The following is a 20,838-nucleotide window of genomic DNA, read 5'->3' as shown; positions in this document are numbered from 1 at the left end:
AACTCTCTGAATTTTTGCCAGTCCTCTTTTCTACCTGTTGATTTGGCACGGTTGAAGGCTCTTTGTTTCTGTCCAAGTCTGTGCTTGACTGAGTGGTTTATCCATGGCTTATGTTGTTTGCATGTGCTTATTCTAGTTTGAATATTGTCATTCATTGCTTTTGTAATGTCGCATTAAAATTATGTCCACAACTCATTTGTAGTCTTGGATGAGTAACTTGGTGAAGTTAATTTATCACTCATCTTTTTCATATCTGCCTTCATTCCATCACTATCCATTTTAATTTTATTTCACTTGCATACTTTCCTTAGTAGGTTTCTTTGTGTTGAACTTTGGTTTAGGGTTTAGTGGAGAAGTCTATGAACGGTATACCGTCGTGATAACTGATGCCGGGGACCACCATGGATTGATTAACTAATGTCTGATTTGATGTGAAAAATAGATCGAGGATGTTATCGTATATCCCCTATACTATCGTAGGTTCTGTCACAAGTTGTTGTAGGCAGAATTCACCAGCAATGTTAAGAAGTTGACGTGACAATCCAGGTTTGCTGCATTTTTGCTTGGTGGTATGAGAGTCCCATAGGATGTCGCCCAATTTAAAATCTCCTCCCAGGCAGATGATTGTTCCTTTTGTCACATATATCTTGGATAGTGATAACTCTTAGACATTCAAGGTAACTCTTATCATTCCTATTCGGTACGATCTGGGGACGGTAGAATGAACCTATCAGGAGCGACTTGCATCCAGCTAGTTCCAGTTTGATCCAGATGATCTCACATTCTGTGTCAAGTTCAATCTGTTCAGTACCGATCAGGTCGTTACGCAGTGTGACAAACACTCCTCCGTGTCTTTTACCAGGGTCTCTGTTCCTTACGAAAGGCGGTAAAATTGCCAGGTAAAATTGCTTGGGAAAATTTCACTACTGGTAATACTGTCGTCAAGCCATGACTCTGTTCCATTCACTACATGTGGCTGGTGAGTATAAAATAATGCATGTAGCAATGGATTCCTTTTTTTGCATATGCACTTTGACAGTTTATGACAAGGAATCTCAAGGATCTGTTTGTTGTTTTATTATTTTTTGGCTTAGATTTAGGTTTAAGTGGGGATGGGGAAGTTTTGGGCGATCCAATCTGTTCATTCTCCTCATTTACAGAAGCTATACTCTAAAAGCTATTTGAAAGCTCAAATGATGTTGAGCTATCAGAAAATAAGTGACCTGATGAGTGGTTTGGTAGACCACAGGTATGACATATCCATTGAACGGAGTCGGAGTTGTCTAAAACATGTCTATCGTAACTGCAAGTATTCATGCTCAAACAATCCACGTGATACCAACCATGGCAGTTATTGCATCGTATACCACGCTGCCCCCCATTTCACAGCTTTGTCACATAGCTGGCAGAGGTACTTGGGCTTGTAAGGCCCTGGGTTTAGCTCGATATCATGAGCGTTAACGAAAGAACACACAGGTAAGACACGGTGATCTTAGTCTTACTTTCATTGGTTGGGTTAATAGATAGCTTGTATAAATTGATACTTATTATACTCTTTCTGGTGAGAATGTTTTCTATGTACAAAAATATTGATACAGTACTTTCTATGTATGATATTGAGTCCCATGTTTGGCTTGTAGAATTTGCATACTCATTGTAATTGTCAGTAAATGTACCTAATGAACCTTTGTTTAATCTCAAGTGTGGGGCTTCAGTACCCAGGTTTAAGCACAATTCGGGGTCATAGGAAGTACCAGGGGATAAACTTAGCGGTAGAGCACAATGTCCCAAAAAGCTAACCTTGATGATAATAACAATTGAGAATAACAAGTACGATGGCTGCATGGTGGAACTAGGTTGGTAGCTGAGAGCTTGGTAGTTAAAAGATTGGTAGGATTGGTCTGGTATTAAACGGCAATGGTCAGACTAGCCACACCAGCAGTACTAATTAATACATTGACCGGACAACTTGCCTTACCTTGACGAAGATGGAAATACGTCCTACCCGGCACATGCGTACTAAACTCCCTGATAAATTTTGTGACTAATTTCGCATTTTTCTCCAAAAATAACTACACACTGGTTTGTATATTATAGTAGGAGGGGGCTTTATGGGCCTCAAAAATGCTTTTTTGGTTGTTTTTCTCTGTTAACATTTGTTTTTATTCCACTTCACCTATCTCAACATGAAATGACACATTTTTTGGAGATCGAACAAAAAAGTGTGCAGCGCCCTCAAGCGTCACCATACTTTATCTAGTGAAATGAGTGAATCATGATGCAAAATCCTTCAGATTATTTATATTTTGGTATATTGATATGATTTTGGTGTCTAAATATATGTAACTGAAGTCGAAATATCAATTTTTGATAGTTCCATGAAAATTGGATGTTGCCATTTCGTGAAAATTGAAAAGGTCAAAATTGAGAGCGAGGGCGTTTTTCAAGATTTTGCGCAAGTTGTTGATCATTCTTTGTTTTTAAGTTTTTATATGCAAAAATAACATTATGGTTGACCTGCACAAGGAATTTCAGGCTTTTACTCGCAACAGTTTGTTTGCAACAGCTTCTAGAACTCTATGGGAGAAAAGTGCGTTGACCCCAATGCATTTGAATAGGAGCATTGAAAATACATTCAAACGGGCACTACAGATAAAGTAAACATGATAGAATACTCAAATTTCGTCCGTTGGTCTTGATGTTATCTTTAGCGCTACTATTAAACCTCAAAATAAAAATTGGACGAAAAGTTACGCAAAATCTTTAAAAGCGCCCTTACGCTCAATTTTGACATAAAACATCCATTTTTACGAAAACGCAATATCCAATTTTCTTGGAACTTTCAAAAATTGATATTTTGACCTCGTTTACATAATTTTATATTTAGACACCAAAATCTCATCAAAATACTAAAAATTAAATACTTTGCAGAATTTTGCACCCAAATGCACTCATTTCACAGCATAAAGTATGGTGATACTTGAGGGCGCTGCATACTTTTTTGTTGGTTCTATGTCCAAGAATTCTGTCATTTCATGGTGAGATGGGCCAAATGGAATACAAAAAAAACTGTTAACGAAGCAAAACTAAACTTCACTGAAATTTCAGTGATTGAAGACAAGTGGTTCATTATATTTGGTAAGAAATGAGGTACATTCTAGCGATACCTCTTTTTTTATCATAAATAACGTACCGCTTGTTTTGAGTGACTGAAATTCCAGTATAGTAACTGGATTACTGGCCTTATGATATACATAACTTTTGTTACCAATGTGTTATTATTTAAAATAGTCACAAATTCATCAAGGGGTGTAGTACCACCTTAATAATTCGTCATTTATCAATATCCTCAATACAATACAACCCCACATTATACCATTCCCAACCATTTACAACCAAAATCAAATATCATATACCTTTCACTTTCAAACCAATCTTTCATCACTTACACCTGGCCTACTCCAATACAAGTCATATCCTTTAAATTTAATATTCTTCCCTTAGTTGCTGATGAAATTCTTTGAACAAATCAAACCCCTTGCATTTCCACACATCACATCCAAGCTCACATTGGGCGCCCATTCCTTTTTTAAAGAAATTTTTATTTTATCCACATGACTGCTTTCCTGGTACGGCCAACCACAATACGACAAACGAGTCAGATATCATATGTGTAATTGCGCACAGTTATAATATCGCTTTCAAGGTGGTGTTAAACCAATTAACCAGAAGTTATAATGGACACCAAGGCACGAGAACAATTACTGGTGAAGTATAACGCACCAGCATGGATGAACACCTTAAGCAATATTCCTTCTCATAGGATTAAGGTAAGGCTTATTAGGGATTAATAAATTTAGGATATGACAGTTACAAAAATATTATGTCAAGATTTGTAAGTCGCCATTATTACCCTGTCATAGCATATCATGGATCACTGCCTCAATTTCTACCGGCTTTATCATTTGCGATGCTCATCGTACCAGCAATGAATTTGACCGTAAAATTGTCATTTGATACACTTTTTCAAGCCCGCTATACAGTGTGGGCCAAAAACAACTTTACCCAATTTCAGAGGGTGGTTGCTCGAATTGTAGAAGAGCTATTCATAATATTGTTACATATTCTAAATTTCTAATATTTCTAAAAGTATGTGATGAAGAAATGAAAGCAAAAGAAGCTAAATTAACAAAATGGTGCTAGTTTTACGTCCGAGGGTCAAAAATCACTTTGTCCACACGTAATTCAATGATATGTGGCCGATTACTAAGAGTACGGCATACATATGCGTTAGGCATACATGTAATTGGTAAACATGTTTGGCTTCTCTTTGAAAAGTGATGATTGTTTTACATGCATGAAAGAAATACAATCGATTTTAGCCCCCATTTAATTGTCATGTACTCGAACGTCACTCCTGTCATTGACCAATAATTAGCATAAAAATCACACAATTACATAGGTTTTATCTAGCGCAATTTTTGAATTTTAAATAGGCCTTCGTGCATTTTGTGACTGCGTGGCTTATTTCTAAATAGGTTTGCAATGTGTCAAGATAAGGCAATTCACAACACAAGAGATGACTGTTATGGCAGAGGTATACTTAACTAAGAACAGAAAGCTTTTTGGTAGTGCAGCGTCAATTTCGGATTCGTTTCCCGAACGTAAGATCCCACCGAAACCTACCATAACTCTACATGGACCTCAGAAGGGTGGTGAATAGATGCAAAGCACGGAGCGGACGTCCAAGAACTGGTCGTTCAGCGGCAAATATTGCAGCGGTTCAAAGGGAACTTGCAGCTAACCATGCTAACCCCAGAGTCAGTTGTCGACGCAACAATTTGCCGAACATACCACGAACGCAATAACGTCAATAACTTCAAACTTTCTTGTAGATATACATTTCGTAATGATAAAAATACCAGGTCTGAGGTTAAAAATGCTTTGCGCATATTTGAAGAGAATTGTGTTTATCTTTGCAGCGTGAAAGCTGCATATCATGACGAAATATCATAGCTTGACATTTAAATTGTTCATGTTTGATTTATTTGATTGTGTTATTTAAATTTGCTGAACAAATTTGTGCGTATACTGAGTGGTTCTCATTCTTTATCGAACTCGCCATTGCAAGTGATGTGATGCGACAACCAGTAGGCCTTCGCGTGGACAAAGTTAATTTTGACTCTTTGATTTAAAACTAGCGTCACGTTTTTAATTTAAAACATTTTTGGATAGTTTTTTCACCAAATACTCTAAAGAAGATGTTCTTTACGAATATGTAAAAACAATTTGCAGCAAACTTTTCAATTTTGAGATATGAACCTTTTAAATTGAGTAAAGTTGTTTTTGGCCCACACTGTAGTGTATTTGCATACACTTTTGATTTCAAATGCACCAAATATCATATACTGGTATCAATCTTTGACAATGTTTTAATAACGATTCCATGAATTTAAGTTATTTTAGGCAGTTACTTGGGTCCATCAAAAGGGTTCACGACCTTGTAACAAATTGAGTGGGATTGTCCATTCTCAGGTAAGGGAGGGCATTTATCTTATCGAACATTTTAAAAATTATTATGTTCACCAAGATGCCTCCACGGGACAATTCGCATGATAATACAATAAAACAGTTGATACGTATTGTTGCTAGAATGGAATCGATAAGTCCTTTACATAGAGGTCAAGTTCAAATTACTAGGATTTGGTTAAATACACAAGCGATATGTTCCTTTAGTCATATAATAAGGATTCAGAAAAAGTATAGTTTGACCTATGTACGATGTACAGTTGTGGAGTTACGAGCAAAAAGGTAACAGTGTGACGTCATCTAGGTAAATTGAAATGCTCCGATTTTTTTAAAATTGGTCCCAAATTATTGGTCTTTACATGATAAATCAATTTTTTTGACTCACCCTGTATTATGCGCTTACGTTTTATTCATAGCATTGAATACGATATGTCAATGTCAATTTAGTTTTTGTTAATAATACAAATTTTATGACAAATTAAAAAAAATTGATATTTCATTTAAAAAAAATTATATTTAATAGTCCTCGAAGTAAATTTTATAAATCTAATGAGAGGTACTTAAAGTATATGTAACTGGAAGGAAAAGCCGTTCATCATTTGAACATTTTGACCTTTCGCATTGAAGATATACATTTCCCTTCAAATTTTAGGTATTCAGAATGCAATTTGGTGTGTCTGATGTGGTCTCAGGTCCCACAAAAAATCTTTGCAAACGTTGCTATCCGTTTCCTTAAACATCTTGATTTTGGGTTAAAAAGTATAACATTACAAATATTCTGAATAATATCTAAGGCGCTATATCTATAATTTGCTATTATTGCTCTTTTCTGTAAAGCACATGTAGGCTTTTTCATAATCCGCTTTATAATTTGGTGTATCTTATTATTTAATATTCTTAATATTTCGCATTCTGATGAACATTTCTCAAACATGATACCGTTTAATTTGATTATGTATATATCAGTAAACCAGCTGTGCACTTTCATAAAAATATTGAGCTGCAGCGAGGTAAAAAGTGAAAACAATTAAATTAAATTGATGTTAAACGAAAGCTCCCCTTCTTTTCTGATTAACATTTTACAGAGATTGTAAATTTATAAAAAATGTAGGCACTTTGCATAGGTTAATAATACCGAGCTGTAACTACACGGTAACCCATAACGATCCATGTTTGAAAACAAACAAACATGGCGTCTTAAAAGATGCCAAAACATGCTTCTACATAAAAAATACATTTAGCGACCAGATTAAAATGGCACCCTTGAGCAAAATGAGTATAAAAGGGGGTAAAATTTAACAAATGTTTAAATCAAAGTTTAAAATAGCAGACATTTTTCTTTGGAGCATTTTGAAAATTTTACCCATCTACAATTTTGTTTTACCCTTTGACCTATTTTAATCTATATTTCATTAATTTGGCATTCTAGAGAGATATGACCATTGACTTTTTACTCCTTAGGACCCAACGAAAAATGTCTGCTATTTTATACTTTGATTTAAGGGATCTGGAATGAGCGTTTTAAGCGTTTCGACAGTATTTTTGGTGGGACATGAGAGCACATCAGACATATCGAATTGCATTCTGAATACGCAGAGTGTCTTTCTTATATCAAATAATTTTAATTTTTTGAAATTCACGATATAATACAAATTTTATGACAAATTATTAAAATTTGACATTTTTCACATTTTTGATATATAACAGTCCTCGAAGTAAATTTGATAAATCGAATGATATATTCTTAAAGTGTATGTAGCTGGGAGGAAAAGCCGACGATCAATTGAATTGAAAATTTTGACCTTTCATATTGAAGATATGGATTTTTTTCTCCAAAAGACCTAATTTAATTTTTTGGGTGTTTTGGGAAAAAAATCCATATCTTCAATACGAAAAGTCACAATTTTGAATTGATCGTCGGATTTTCATCCCACCTACATACACTTCAAGTGTAAATCATCAGATTTATAAAGTTTACTTCGAGTACTGTTAAATATCAAAAATATCAATTTTTAATGATTTGCCATAAAATGTGTATTACATTATTATTTCGAATTTCAAAAAATCAAAACTATTTGATATCAGAAGGACATTCTTCGTATTCAGAATGCAATTCGATATGTCTGATGTGCTCTAATGTCCCACAATAAATACTGTCCAAACGTTCAAACCCCATCCCTTAAGCATTTTAAAAGTGTATCCTCTTGTGTGACCTTTGACCTCAATAACTCAATTTGCTCATGGGTGCCATTTTGGGTTGTTGCCACACCACTCTTCGCCATACATACATTATCCCAGCCACATTTCCCTAACATAATATGAAATTTAAAAAAAGAAGGACATTTAATTAGGCAGAGGCGGGGCTCGAACCCACGCTTCACTGCGCCGCTATCACGTATACCATATGACCAGCGCCTTAGACCGCTGGACCACGAAGGACTTGATAGTGTCATCGTTAAAATTGAAACATATATAATATTAATAGATCGCAACTTCATTACTACATCATATTTTGGAATTTTATATGCTTAAAACATTAATGTGTATTTATAAAGCTACCATTATTTATATTGTTGAATTCTCAAGCGCATAGAGACAATTAATACGAGGGTCCTATGAATAGGACTACATACAATATACATAAAATCGATTTTGATATGGCGGCCACGTGCTGTGCATGTGGTTTCCCGCAAATAGCGGAAGTTGTATTACGAAGTGCATCCGAACTCCATTTTGAAGCAAATGCTTTTGACAAGGCATTGGATTGTTCCAGTTTGCATCCTAAATCCACATTAGACCCCTAATTTTATTTACGAAATCAAAAGATTAGATTATCATCAAAACGGTAATCTTTTGTTGGGTCTAATGTGAAAATTACATAAAAAAATTACAGTTTTTACATAATTAATTTTCACCTAATTCCAAAAAAAAATGGCGTATATAAGATTGAAATAAATTCTGTACCTTCTATACTAGATCAATTGTGACGCAAGTTGTTATCAAAAATTGTTATGATAGATGTACAGTTAATATTCATATATTCCATTACCTATCTGATGGTACAGTTTTTACACAGAAAATATTTATTTGAAAAACCTGCAACTCGGCTTTTTCCGGAAAGGTCACAGGGTTGCCGTGACCTGTGCAATAATTACAAGTAAAATTTTTCTTATTCTAACAGCAAGCGTTTCTAAAATGCAGTATGGCGAAATGTGGTGTAGGTTGTTGCTTCATATAGAAGTCCCAAATATGCTAATGAGGATTATGAATACAATGTCACGCTCTTACACACATGTAACACTGGTACTAAACAACGGAATGAATCCATATTCCTCATTAGCATATTTGGGACTTCTATAGACGAATCCAACGAGCCAAGTCATGGTCAGGATTTGGTCGGCCATCTTTGGTTTCCCGCTAGCACCAACCTGGGGTTTTGAGCGCCCGATTGTGCAAATAAAAGCCGCCGAACACCTGGAGAAGATGCAAAGACGAGGAGGGTTAATAGAATAATATATACAATAGAGGTAATCCTGTCCCATCTATTGATACAAAGTCCTTTTGTTCATCCATTTGTACATCTATGAATAGATGCGACGGGATTACCTGCGGAATTATCTCTATTGTATTATTCTATTAACCCTCCTCGACCTTATCTAGGTGTAAGGCGGCTTTTATTTGCACAACTGTGGGAACTGTATTGTGTTGTAAACTTAAATCAATCTTTTGTCTACCTGTGTTTTCGCGGAAGGTGTAAAACGGGTGATGGAATGCAGTTTAAAATTTCCGCCAAGGCCGAATCATTTCACATTTTGGATGCATTGTAGCCGACGGGGACCCAACTAAATGCTGCTAGTCAGGTGTAGGGATACGTGTATTTGGATTCGTCTATATGAAGCACCTACCCCATTTTGGTTCCCGGTGGATTCTGAATCTTAAAAAAAATGCGGTAGCACGCAACTTCACTATTATACTGGGTCCCTAAAGCTCTCTATCCTCTACTAATACGACATTATGCAAAGCCAATCTGCAATCTGTCGTTTGTAATAGCCGATCATCAGACAGGAATTATAAAAGGAGCATGTCCAGATATCAGCGTTAATTTTACGTTTAAAACGCATTGAAGACGCTTTTCAGCGCTTTGAGTTGCATTATAAGGAGCTTTATAAATTGTATTTATTATTATTATTATTATTATTATTATTATTTTTGAAGAAGAAGACACTTGAAAGTTTTAATTTTGGCAAGTAACATTGTGTAACATGGTATTAAAGTTATAGCCCTGTATGTGAAACGATTTTTGTTTAAAATGGTATGAAACTTATAGGTATGTATGTGATGTGACCGATAAAGTATTTGATTATAACCGATATGTCCAATGTGTGTAAAACAAAATTGACACATAGGAGTTGGAAAAAATAATTTGACTTCTGAGGTGTAAACACATTTGACCTGCTGAGGTTTATTAAATGATTTTATCATTGAGTGATACAAAAAAAAATGTTATGACACCAACTCCCAGCCCATATTGATATCTAATGACGAGGTATTGTTGGTCGAAGCAGCCAAAAAAATGATTTTCATTATCTAAATCAATATATTATTGAAAAATAACACTTTGATATTTTGCAAAAGGTCATTCACAAAACATATACTTTGAAAACTTGCTTGATTTATTGTAATTAATGAGTTATGTACATTTTACAAAAGTGTTGTTGTTTCAGCCCTCTTTATAACATAAATCAAGAACCACAGGACTTAAAAAAGTATAACTCTGATATTTGAATTCTTCTTCACACTCGCTATGAAATGATCAATGTAATTTTTATCAAAGCTCACTACCATTCGCAAGATACTGTGAACTACCAAATCGCAACAGTTTAAAATGATTGCTAAACTTAAACAAGTTCTTGGTATTAAAACAATGCAGGCGTCGATGGAAAACACCCCTATCGAGCGATGGTACTTACCGGGTATTCCTGAAGAATTCGAAGTCTATATAAAGCGGGATGATTTGACCGGATGTGTTCTTTCTGGAAATAAGGTTAGTTTAATGGAATTGATATTCACAGGCTGAATCATCAACTGTATGACGGGGCCACAACACGTACAAATAATTGTTCTTTAAATATATTTTTACAACCGGTTCATAAATATGTTTAATGTGTTTTTTTAGGTGATTATTCAACCCAGAATGTATTTCCCCGCCGTAAACGCTGAAAGGAACCGCTAAACGGCTCCATGTAATTGTGCTCATTTTACTTAAAACAATTTGGCCCTATCACCTTGGCCAGGGGTGGGTAGGCAGTCCAACTTCAAGCGTACGGAGATTTGTGAGATAATTGATATTATGGGCATGGAACTTCATACCGTTTTTTCTCATTTCTTCACAAAATGCAAACAAATGCATAACTCTCAAATGGAAAATCGGAATCAACTAAAATTTTAGGAATAAGCTTTTTTCATGATATCTACTGACAAATTAATGTCATGAAAATAGGATGCTAGGATCACAAAATACTTCTTTAAGTTTAAACCGTTTATAATTGTACAGGTCAGAGGTTTGGAGTTCATCTTCGCAGAAGCAATACAGCAAGGCTGCACAACACTTTGTAGCGCTGGATCGACTCAATCGAATATGGTGCGGACACTGGCGTCCATGGCTAGTTCGTTAGGGATGCCAGCTCATTTTATTATATTTGCTGACAAGGTAGAGAAAAAAACACGTTGTGACATTATATTAATTACACAGGTGTAAGAGATGCCTTAATGGCACACATTGTGTCGGTTCATTTAGTTTTATTTTGCACTTTGTTCATCTCAAGACAGCCATTCGATGAAACCAAAGACTTTATGCTTTAGGCCCTTTACAATTGATTCTTAGTTTCCTGTTTCCCGCCCGCGTCCAAAGTAGAGAATTGCAATATATTTAATTATTTTGTTTATATTTTGGGTTTTCTCTTTTAAAATAACTTTTAAAGACTCCCATTTGCTACTTCCTGACTTTGATCATATCAACTATAATGATGAATAAACAAAGAACATATAACTGTACCATTACTTATGTATTAAATCAAACATAGTTGTAAAATAATTAAATGCATGCTCAAAACAGGTTGATGTAGGTTGCGACCACCTGTTTTAAAATAAAGAAAATAATAGACAATTAATAACTAATAATTAAAAGTCGCCTCATCCCTTGTTTTCAACCACGAAACAGGAAACTTAGAATCAATTATTGTGAAGGGCCTTACGTAATTAAAACGCCCAGTCATGTATATTTCATATCTACCTAATCCAAGTCAACTAATTTCAGAAACTGGATGTCCATTGTGTCACTGTCAGTACTTTTCAAGCCGGGGGGCGGGGGCGGGTACACAGTACAAATGATCATACGGTGACGTGCCGCAAACATGGGTAGCATTTTCGGCATTCTTGTATATCAATGACCCTTTATCAAACACTGTTTTCAAGCACTGCCATTGTTTTGGAAGTTGTACAACCCTAATTATTGAAAAGTGCGAGTGCAAGGTGTGATCAGTGTTGGTACATTTCATATATTAAAACTGACGGCAATTTTCAATCCGTGCATGTTTTCAACAAACAAAGATATTAATCCCGCGGGATTCAAGTTGAGTTTGGTTCAATTCACTCGCACAAGGTTTGGCAAGTTATGTGAATGTTTTCAGAAATACATTTACACGGGACCTACGGCTTAAAGTGCCCTCCGAAGCACTAAGCAAGTAGAGTGAAGTGCCTTGCTCAAGGACGCAAAGAGCCAGCCGAGCTCAGACGGACCTGGGATTCGAACCCTTGACCCTTGGATTCACAGTCCAACGCCTTAACCGCTAGGCCACGATCCCCTCATGATTGCAATAGTTTTTGACAGAAGCAAATTGTTGCTATGAAATACACTAAATATATCTAGATCTAGGGATCTAGAATGAGCGTTTATGGCATTTCGACAGTATTTTTTGTGGGACATGAGAGCACCTCAGACGTATCGAATTGCATTCTAAACACGAAGCATGTCTTTCTGCTATCAAATAATTTTCATTTTTTGAAATTCACGATATAATACAAATTTTATGACAAAAAGACCTAATTTTTTTTGGTGTTTTGGGAAAAAAAATCCATATCTTCAATACGAAAGGTCAACATTTTCAACTGATCGTCGGCTTTTCATCCCACCTACAGTATAAATCATCAGGTTTATAAAGTTTACTTCGAGTACTGTTAAATATCAAAAATATCAATTTTTAATGATTTGCCATAAAATGTGTATTACATTGGGAAAAAAGTCCATATCTTCAATATTAAAGGTCAACATTTTCAATTGATCGTCGGCTTTTCCTCCCAGCTACATACACTTTAAGAATATATCATTAGATTTATAAAATTTACTTCGAGGACTGTTATATATCAAAAATTTGAAAAATATTAAATTGTAATAATTTGTCATAAAATTTGTATTATATCGTGAATTTCAAAAATCAAAATTATTTGATATCAGAAGGACATTCTTCGTATTCAGAATGCAATTCGATATGTCTGATGTGCTCTAATGTCCCACAATAAATACTGTCCAAACGTTCATACCCCTTCCCTTAAATCCGATCTACTCCAGGATACTAAAGAAGGCAATAATCTCCTGCAACGTATGACTGGGGCTCATCGATATATGATACCAAATGTGGGTGGATTAGAATTCGATCAAGAAGTTTGGCCCAAAGTGCAACAGCTGGCGGAGAAGATCAGGTAAATATTATATACAATCCCTTTCAAAAACATTATTATTATTATTATTATTATTATTATTATTATTATTATTATTATTATTATTATTATTATTATTAAGCACGGTGGCCCAATGGTTAGGGCGCGAACTTCATAATCGAAAGGTTGCGGGTTCGAGCCCCACCACGGCCAGTGTGTTGCGTCCTTGAGCTTAATTCCCAATTGCTTCACTCCATCCAGGTGTAAAATGGGGAGCTACTGGGGGTTATCACAATCTAAGTCGCTGAGAGTACCTGCGCATCAGTTGCGGACTTGGTGAAGCGGAAATGATTCTGATATATCCTAATGGCAGCGGAATAATTGTTGAAGTGTGCTGATAATTAGGTCATACCTAGCTGAAGCGCACGTTAAATCAAACAACATTTATTTATTTATTTTTTATTTTTATTATTATTATTATTATTATTATTATTATTATTATTATTATTATTATTATTATTATTATTATTATTACTATTATTTTTTTTTTATTATTATTATTATTATTATTATTATTATTATTATTATTATTATTATCAGGAAGGAAACCGGTGAACTTGTATACACTTTTAATTTTGGCAGCCCCAGTTCGCATATCTTTGGATATTTGAAAGTGTTCGATGAGTTACTGAGCCAGGTAAAAGAAAGCCTTTTGAACTTTGCAGTATGTATTTATTATTATTTATTATTATTTATTATTATTTATTATTATTTATTATTATTTATTATTATTTATTATTATTTATTATTATTATTATTATTATTATTATTATTATTATTATTATTATTATTATTATTATTATTATTATTATTATTATTATTATTATTATTATTTCTATTATTTCTAGTCATCATATGTAGGACTATAACGGTGATAAGCTTCTCACATGTTATGCGCAGTTATGGTCACTACTGAGTTGAGCTTAGAAAATAATGCAAATATAACCCAAAATATTCCACCTTGCATTTTGCGTTATATACACATAATTTGTAGAGAATGGGGTGTATTATTATTATTATTATTATTATTATTATTATTATTATTATTATTATTATTATTATTATTATTAGTGTTATTATTATTATTATTATTATTATTATTATTATTATTATTATTATTATTATTATTATTATTGTTATTATTATTATTCAGGACGTTGAATCCTTCACCGATATCGTAGTGAGTTGTACTACAGTACCGACAACATTCGGACTGGCAGTTGGTAATCACCTCAATGAATGTAACATAAAGTACGTTCTACGCTTTTCAGATTCCAGTAGTAGCCGCGCAAACAGTGTTGTAGTGTGAGTCATCTTATGGGGAGGGGGGGGTCCACCGAGCCTAATCGATGGCGGGGGGGGGGCTTGCCCCTATGACGATACGCCACTGCGAACAAATAGAGTATCTACGAGAGCCAAAAGCAGCCGGATCATTTTAACTCACATAAAATGTGCAAATGGATATGCACAACACATTCTCAACAAACAATAATAAATAAACACGGCGGCTCGGGTTACGTGGGGCGCAGTAGCGAAGGTGTTTGTCAATCTACCTAAACGGCTGGTTCGAGACTCAGTAGACAGTGGCAGTGATTGAGTCGCTGAGTGCAAATATGTATTCAATTTGGAAGGTTCTTGTTTGATTTTAATTTTTGGACGTTTTTCCAAAATTTGATATTTTTGCTGATATTTCAAAAAAGCGACATGCCAAAGACAAATCTTTTGGCACATACTTTGTTGTTGTTTATACAGTTCTTTTCAGGCAACAGAGTGCATATTTGCTCATGATAGATGTTGTATTCCTCTATGTGGGTCTTTTGACGATATTATTACTTTGAATCCATTGTGACAGTATTGACATTTTCGTCTGGAAACAGGGTTCCTGGCTGATTTCGGAACAGCTGTAGTCTTTGGTGCCGTATCAATATCTCATAAAAATAGTACGACTATTGCGAATGTGTTTATATTTCCCGCATGAAAGCTTGCGTCTACATCTAGTACTATACTGCTATGGATACGTTGTTCAGCGCTTATGATTTATACCAAGGATATACCAAACTGCTATCAAACCTGTGTTGTGATTGGCACTTACATGAGGTATCACTTTGTATAATGCCCTGTTATTCAGCAAACCGGCCAATGACTTTGCTTTTTATATGGTTGATTGGGTAGTGTGATCTGTTATAAAGAATACAGATAAAATACTTATGGGTTTAGCAACTGGTCACAACATAATCCTGCAGGGAACACAGTAGTTTGACAATGGGGTGAAAGACTCATTGTTGATTAGGCGCGGATATTAAAAAGACAGCCCCTTTGCGTGTATAGTAGAAAATTATAAATAATCCATGTTTGCAACTTTGTAACTAAAATACTAGCTGCATTCTGCATTATGTATTTATTTATTTATGCATATTTATTTATTTGTTTGCAGATTAGTAAGTAATTAGTAATGGGCATATTCCATGATTCATCGGTTTATTATTGATTGTTGATAACTTGAAAACTAGTTGATTGATTTCACAATATTAAAGATTACCATCAAACTTCTCACAGCTAATGGTCAGTTGGCTTAGTGGTCATGCGCTGACTCTTACACCGCGAGGTACCGGGTTCGATTCTCAGCTCTGCCTATTTTTTCCAAGTCTGGGAAAAATTTCTAATTTCTGAACTACTAGCTAATTTTGCGCGCGATCTGAGCTAGTCCTCTTCTGGTGGCTGTGAGTCTTACAGGCACACTCCCTCTGGAATCCAAACTAGGTTCCCGCCCTGTATACATCCCTTAATTTAAATCTGGTCAACCAGACATACCGATTTTTACGGACAAAACGACGCAGCGACTTTAACATTTTATTTTCAGGCCTTTGCTGGGTTGTGATGCAAATAACATTTAGTACAGGCAGCCAGATGGCAATCGACGAGGAATGTCCTTTACGATTGAGTCCCAGCCGCGAAAAAGTTTTGCCTGGACTCTTTCCCCCGCTGTTCATGAACGGTTCCTCAGCCCTCAACCAGGTTGCCTCTTTCACACCTCACTTAAACTAATGATAATCGCGATCGCAAACTCGGACACCCTTAGCATGCTTAGTGTCGAAATGGTTTCCACTGACTTTCGAATGTAAGCAAACTGCTGAGTCCTTTAAATTCATATCATTTTGTGCCAGCTCTCCGGTACTATAACATGCGTTTACGAAGAGGTTGGGCGATTTCTACGATGTATGTCTAGATAAACTTGATCTTCAGAACAACGGACGTTTAAGACCATTCAGCTAATTCTACCTTAGCCTTATACAAGAGGGCATTGTTATGTGGTTCATACTACGATTATAATCAAATAGGTTTTTCAATCTTGCCGATCAAATTGATCCCTATATCCCCATATCAATCTAATACTTCAATTCGCAAGTACCAGTGTACATGGCAATCGACGAGGAACGTCCTTTCTAATTCTGTCCCAGCCGTGCTCAAGCCTGTCATTGGAGAAACCATCCAACCTCTCCATAATCGCATTTTACAGCACTGGAGAGCTAGCTCAAACGGAAACGACTCGACGGGTTTTTTACATTTTGAAAGCCATTGGATACACTGTTTTCTCTATTAAAGGAGTTCCGAATTTTGGACTGCGAGCATCGTTTGTTTGAGCGAGGTGCGAAAGAGGCGATCTGGATGAGCATGGAGGAACAGTGGTGGAGGAGTCCAGCCAAAACCTTTCTCACGGCTGGGACAGAATCATAAATGATATTCCTCGTCAATTCCTGGTTAGTCATGCGATTCCAATATTTTAGCTCGCTAAACCAAATAAGGCGGTTTCGAAGTGGATGGTATTATCAACCCTCTGCCTTGGAAGATTTTTTATGAACCCTCTGTTTATGGGAACCCTTAGGATGACGAATGGTTGCCTTCTGAGTTATTGACAATAACCATGATATATCTAAGTGCTGTAGTTGACATTACAACACCATCATTCATTCCATGCCATTTTCAGGATTCATTCGCTGATAACAGGAGAATCAAAAGCATATGCCGTCAAGGAAATGAACAAGATGCTAAGATATGTGGGACTCCAGGAAGTTGATGGTAGCGGACCCTCGGCTGAAGACTATTGTCATATGACTGAAACTCTAGGTGATGGTTACGGAAAAACAACTCAGGAGGAAATAGGTGACTAGATTATAGAGTACCAAATTAAAATATCCCATATTAGGCTAAACAAAAACAAAAATGCCGGTATCAATATCCAAAGATATATCTTCGCGAACGCAGTTTGAAATTATAGGTAGTAATAATTTGACATCCTATTTTGAATTGTTACCCATAGAGGCCCTGCATGTGACGTAGTTGGACGCAATCATTTCCGCATGTTAAACTCTGTTCAATTGAAGCATGCTAATATTTCTAAGATACACCCCAATTTATTCCATAGAAAAGTATAAAACGTCCATAAGGTTGATCCCAACAGCTTATTGAATAGCTACATTACTTCCGGGGATGGGATTCCGAATAATTTGTTTGAAGTAATTGATAAAACATGCATGGTATCTATAGGCAGTAGCGCAATTAAGTTTATTTAAGAAATGTAATAAAAACTCGACTGCCGGTTGACCGGCGGTTACCGGCTGTTGAATCGCATTGTTTAGAACAATAGAAATTGGCTCCAACCGCCTGGAACCGGCGGTCGAGTTTTGATTTTATCTCTTACAATCGTTCAAAATCATTTAATTAATTACAACATTTCACCAGCATCACAATCACATAGTTATACATAAACACGCAATTATCACAGTAGCAGCGCGTCTCCCATTAAGCAAATGACGTATCAAATACTACATATACATACCACTTTAAATTACAGTTTCTAATAGGTTCCAGGTGCGCTAGAGGTTGATGATATATTTTATGTTTTATAGGTCACCTATCTTTCATTCTTAATGCACTCAGAACGCTGATGACAATACTCATAATTATGTCCAGTATTTTCATAAGATGTTGAGTAGACTGGTGCACGTTGAAATCAACATAATTATTTTAAAATTAAAATGTCTTTTTTCTTGGCCGAATTAAATACAACAATATTTAACTATTGAAACAAATTAATCAGGATTGTTCATAGTTTTTTAAGATCCAAGCAATCTGGTACAAATTCAGAAATATTTCAATTCCTATTCGGAATCTTTAACACTCTATTGTGGTGTTTCTATATAGATGTTTGATGAAACGGTAAAACTGTTTGGTCTCGATGATGTTTCCAAACTTGAACGTAGATCTTGTCTTGTTTGTATAAGCCCCCTTGGTGGGAAGAGAGATATACCATAGACCAAAAATCAAACAAAATAACGACGGATGTGTAATGTGCACATGTTGCTCAATATGCATGTTATACAAAATGGTGCAAAAGATAGCTGAAATCACTGAAACTAATTCTGTTTGCCTTATATACAGCATGTACAGGGGCGCAGCAAGATCATGGGGCCCGTGGACAATGAACAGTACGGGGCACTTTTAACACGGCTTTTACATATCCTTCATCCCACCTTGATTTCATTTTCGCTTTTGCTCAGGGCCCCTGAACCCTCGAGACCATGCACTTCGTCTACGCTGTCCAGCTGCTTGCTACATATACGCCCATGCTTTATAAAATCGGACTTTTTTCAATCATTTTTATAGAATTTCTGAAGAAAGTGGCAACAAAAACTGGTATCATTCTAGGATCAACCTACTCAGGAAAGGCAGCCTATCATATGGTGAAAGAACTAAATGAACAGCCGGACAAATTTAGAGGAAAGAAGATACTGTTTATTCATACTGGTGCGTCTAAGTAATCATAATAGTTCTGTATGAAACATAAATGTGTTCAACAAAATAGTTAACATACTTTAATATTTCGTCACCATGCATATCCGTGACACTCTCGTGTTTTCGCCACCTGTGAGTAAGTAAGCTTACGGAATAAAACAGTATGCAATGCAGAGCAGGAGCAAGGTACGGGGTCTGTCTCATAATCAGGGGTTGCGGGTTCGAACCCCGGTAATGGTGCTGTCGTGATATGCCCTTGACAAACCTCTCTTCAATCATGTGTAAAAGGGAGCTCGGTGACCTAGCGGTATGAGCACTGCTTACTCACCAATTGGAGGGCTGCGGGCTCAAACCCCGCGGTGGTGGTGCTATCGTGTTTTGCCCTTAGACAAATCTCGTAACCCCTACAACAACATTATTCACGGAGGAAAATGGCACTTAGCCACTTTAAAAGAGAGAAGGGAATTCCGGCATGTAAAACATAGGCATGACGTCACGGGAATAAATGACGACATTGACAAGCTGGTCACGTTAGTCACGGGCTTAGCCGGATACACTTAAATGGTTTTAATGCAGTTTAGTTCTAATTTTTAAGATCTTTAACATTGATTTTACAGCAACACATCCGACACAGTCAACATTAACGATGTCCTATGTCCTAATATCCAACACCTTTTGATTATCCTTTCCGTGTACAGGTGGTGTGTTTGAGCTATTTGACGGTAGAATGCAGAATGCCTTTGACAAAGATGATAATGTAAAACAATGGAAAGACGCAATGGATAATTAATTACATCACATTACCAAGGATAAGACTCTGCAGCTGCTGACGTATTATCACAGTGGATAATTAATTACATCACATTAACAAGGATAAGACTCTGCAGCTGCTGATTTATTATCATTGTTACTTTACATAATAACACTCAAAATAAATCTACGCTTTACGAAGCTATAGGGGTGAGAATGGTGGGCGACTTGCCCACCAGGGAAAATGTAGAGGACAATTTTGTAGGGACAAAGGAAGATAAGACAGGAAAGGGGGAAAAGGAAGATAAAAGAAAAGAAAGGGAACGGAAAGGAAGGAGAGAAGTGAAGGGAGGGAGAAATGAAAATAGAAAATGGAGAGAACCAAAATGCCGGAAGTAAGCCAAGAGAAAAGAAATGCGGACGGATAAAAAATAAACAGAAAAGAACAACAACCTAGAAGCTTAAAGAGTGATGGGGAGTGAAAATTACAAAAGGAACGACAGATAAAAAAGAATAACAACAAATGCAATTTAGCGTGGGAAGCAATTAAAACGCAAGTGATGGAAAGGGAATGAGTGCAAGAAAGAAAAAGAAAATATTGAAGGGAAAAGGAGACCAAGCCAACAATGGGAAGAAGTGAAGAAGATAATATTTATTATTTTATTATTATTATTATTATTATTTTATAGATCTTATTTTGCCTGGAGAACACAACTCAGTGGTCAACACTATTTTCCAGTTTGGTCCAGGGGTCAAATAAAATACATTAAAATACATAAGTAATACATTACAAAAGAATAACATACCATGAACTTAACATCATAGAAGAACACACCAACCACATATGTGCTGACCGCAGATACTACAATGACATCTCGCAGACAAAGTCTGCAAATCAGCTGACCAACATCCTGTAATATAAAATAATTAAAAAACTAGATCAGCTAGAATAAACAAAATTTGCAAAATAAACAAGAGATATAATTATTA

The 20,838-nt window shown here is 35.8% G+C and overlaps 1 protein-coding gene across 1 annotated transcript; it reads left to right on the top strand.

Moving 5' to 3' along the window:
- The first annotated feature begins 3,737 nt into the window (after window positions 1-3,737).
- On the top strand, window positions 3,738-19,888 carry LOC140149533 (uncharacterized). Its single transcript, XM_072171613.1, has 9 exons — window positions 3,738-3,830; window positions 10,460-10,573; window positions 11,084-11,239; window positions 13,157-13,287; window positions 13,846-13,942; window positions 14,459-14,556; window positions 17,291-17,466; window positions 18,970-19,110; window positions 19,797-19,888. Exons 1-9 carry the CDS (start codon window positions 3,738-3,740, stop codon window positions 19,886-19,888), a joined length of 1,098 nt encoding a protein of 365 aa, XP_072027714.1.
- The last annotated feature ends 950 nt before the right edge of the window (window positions 19,889-20,838 follow it).

The sequence above is a fragment of the Amphiura filiformis genome, chromosome 4 (assembly GCF_039555335.1).
Source record: "Amphiura filiformis chromosome 4, Afil_fr2py, whole genome shotgun sequence".
Lineage (NCBI taxonomy): Eukaryota > Metazoa > Echinodermata > Ophiuroidea > Amphilepidida > Amphiuridae > Amphiura > Amphiura filiformis.
The sequence above is the reverse complement of the archived record's forward strand: the minus strand, read 5'-3'. Positions and strand labels throughout refer to the sequence as shown.

Excerpts from the sequence above, each read along its gene's own strand:
- LOC140149533 (XM_072171613.1), top strand. The coding sequence starts at position 3,738 with ATGGACACCAAGGCACGAGAACAATTACTGGTGAAGTATAACGCACCA. Across the intron at positions 11,240-13,156 it reads TTATTATATTTGCTGACAAG|GATACTAAAGAAGGCAATAA; the intron begins GTAGAGAAAAAA and ends GATCTACTCCAG. Across the intron at positions 17,467-18,969 it reads AACAACTCAGGAGGAAATAG|AATTTCTGAAGAAAGTGGCA; the intron begins GTGACTAGATTA and ends TCATTTTTATAG.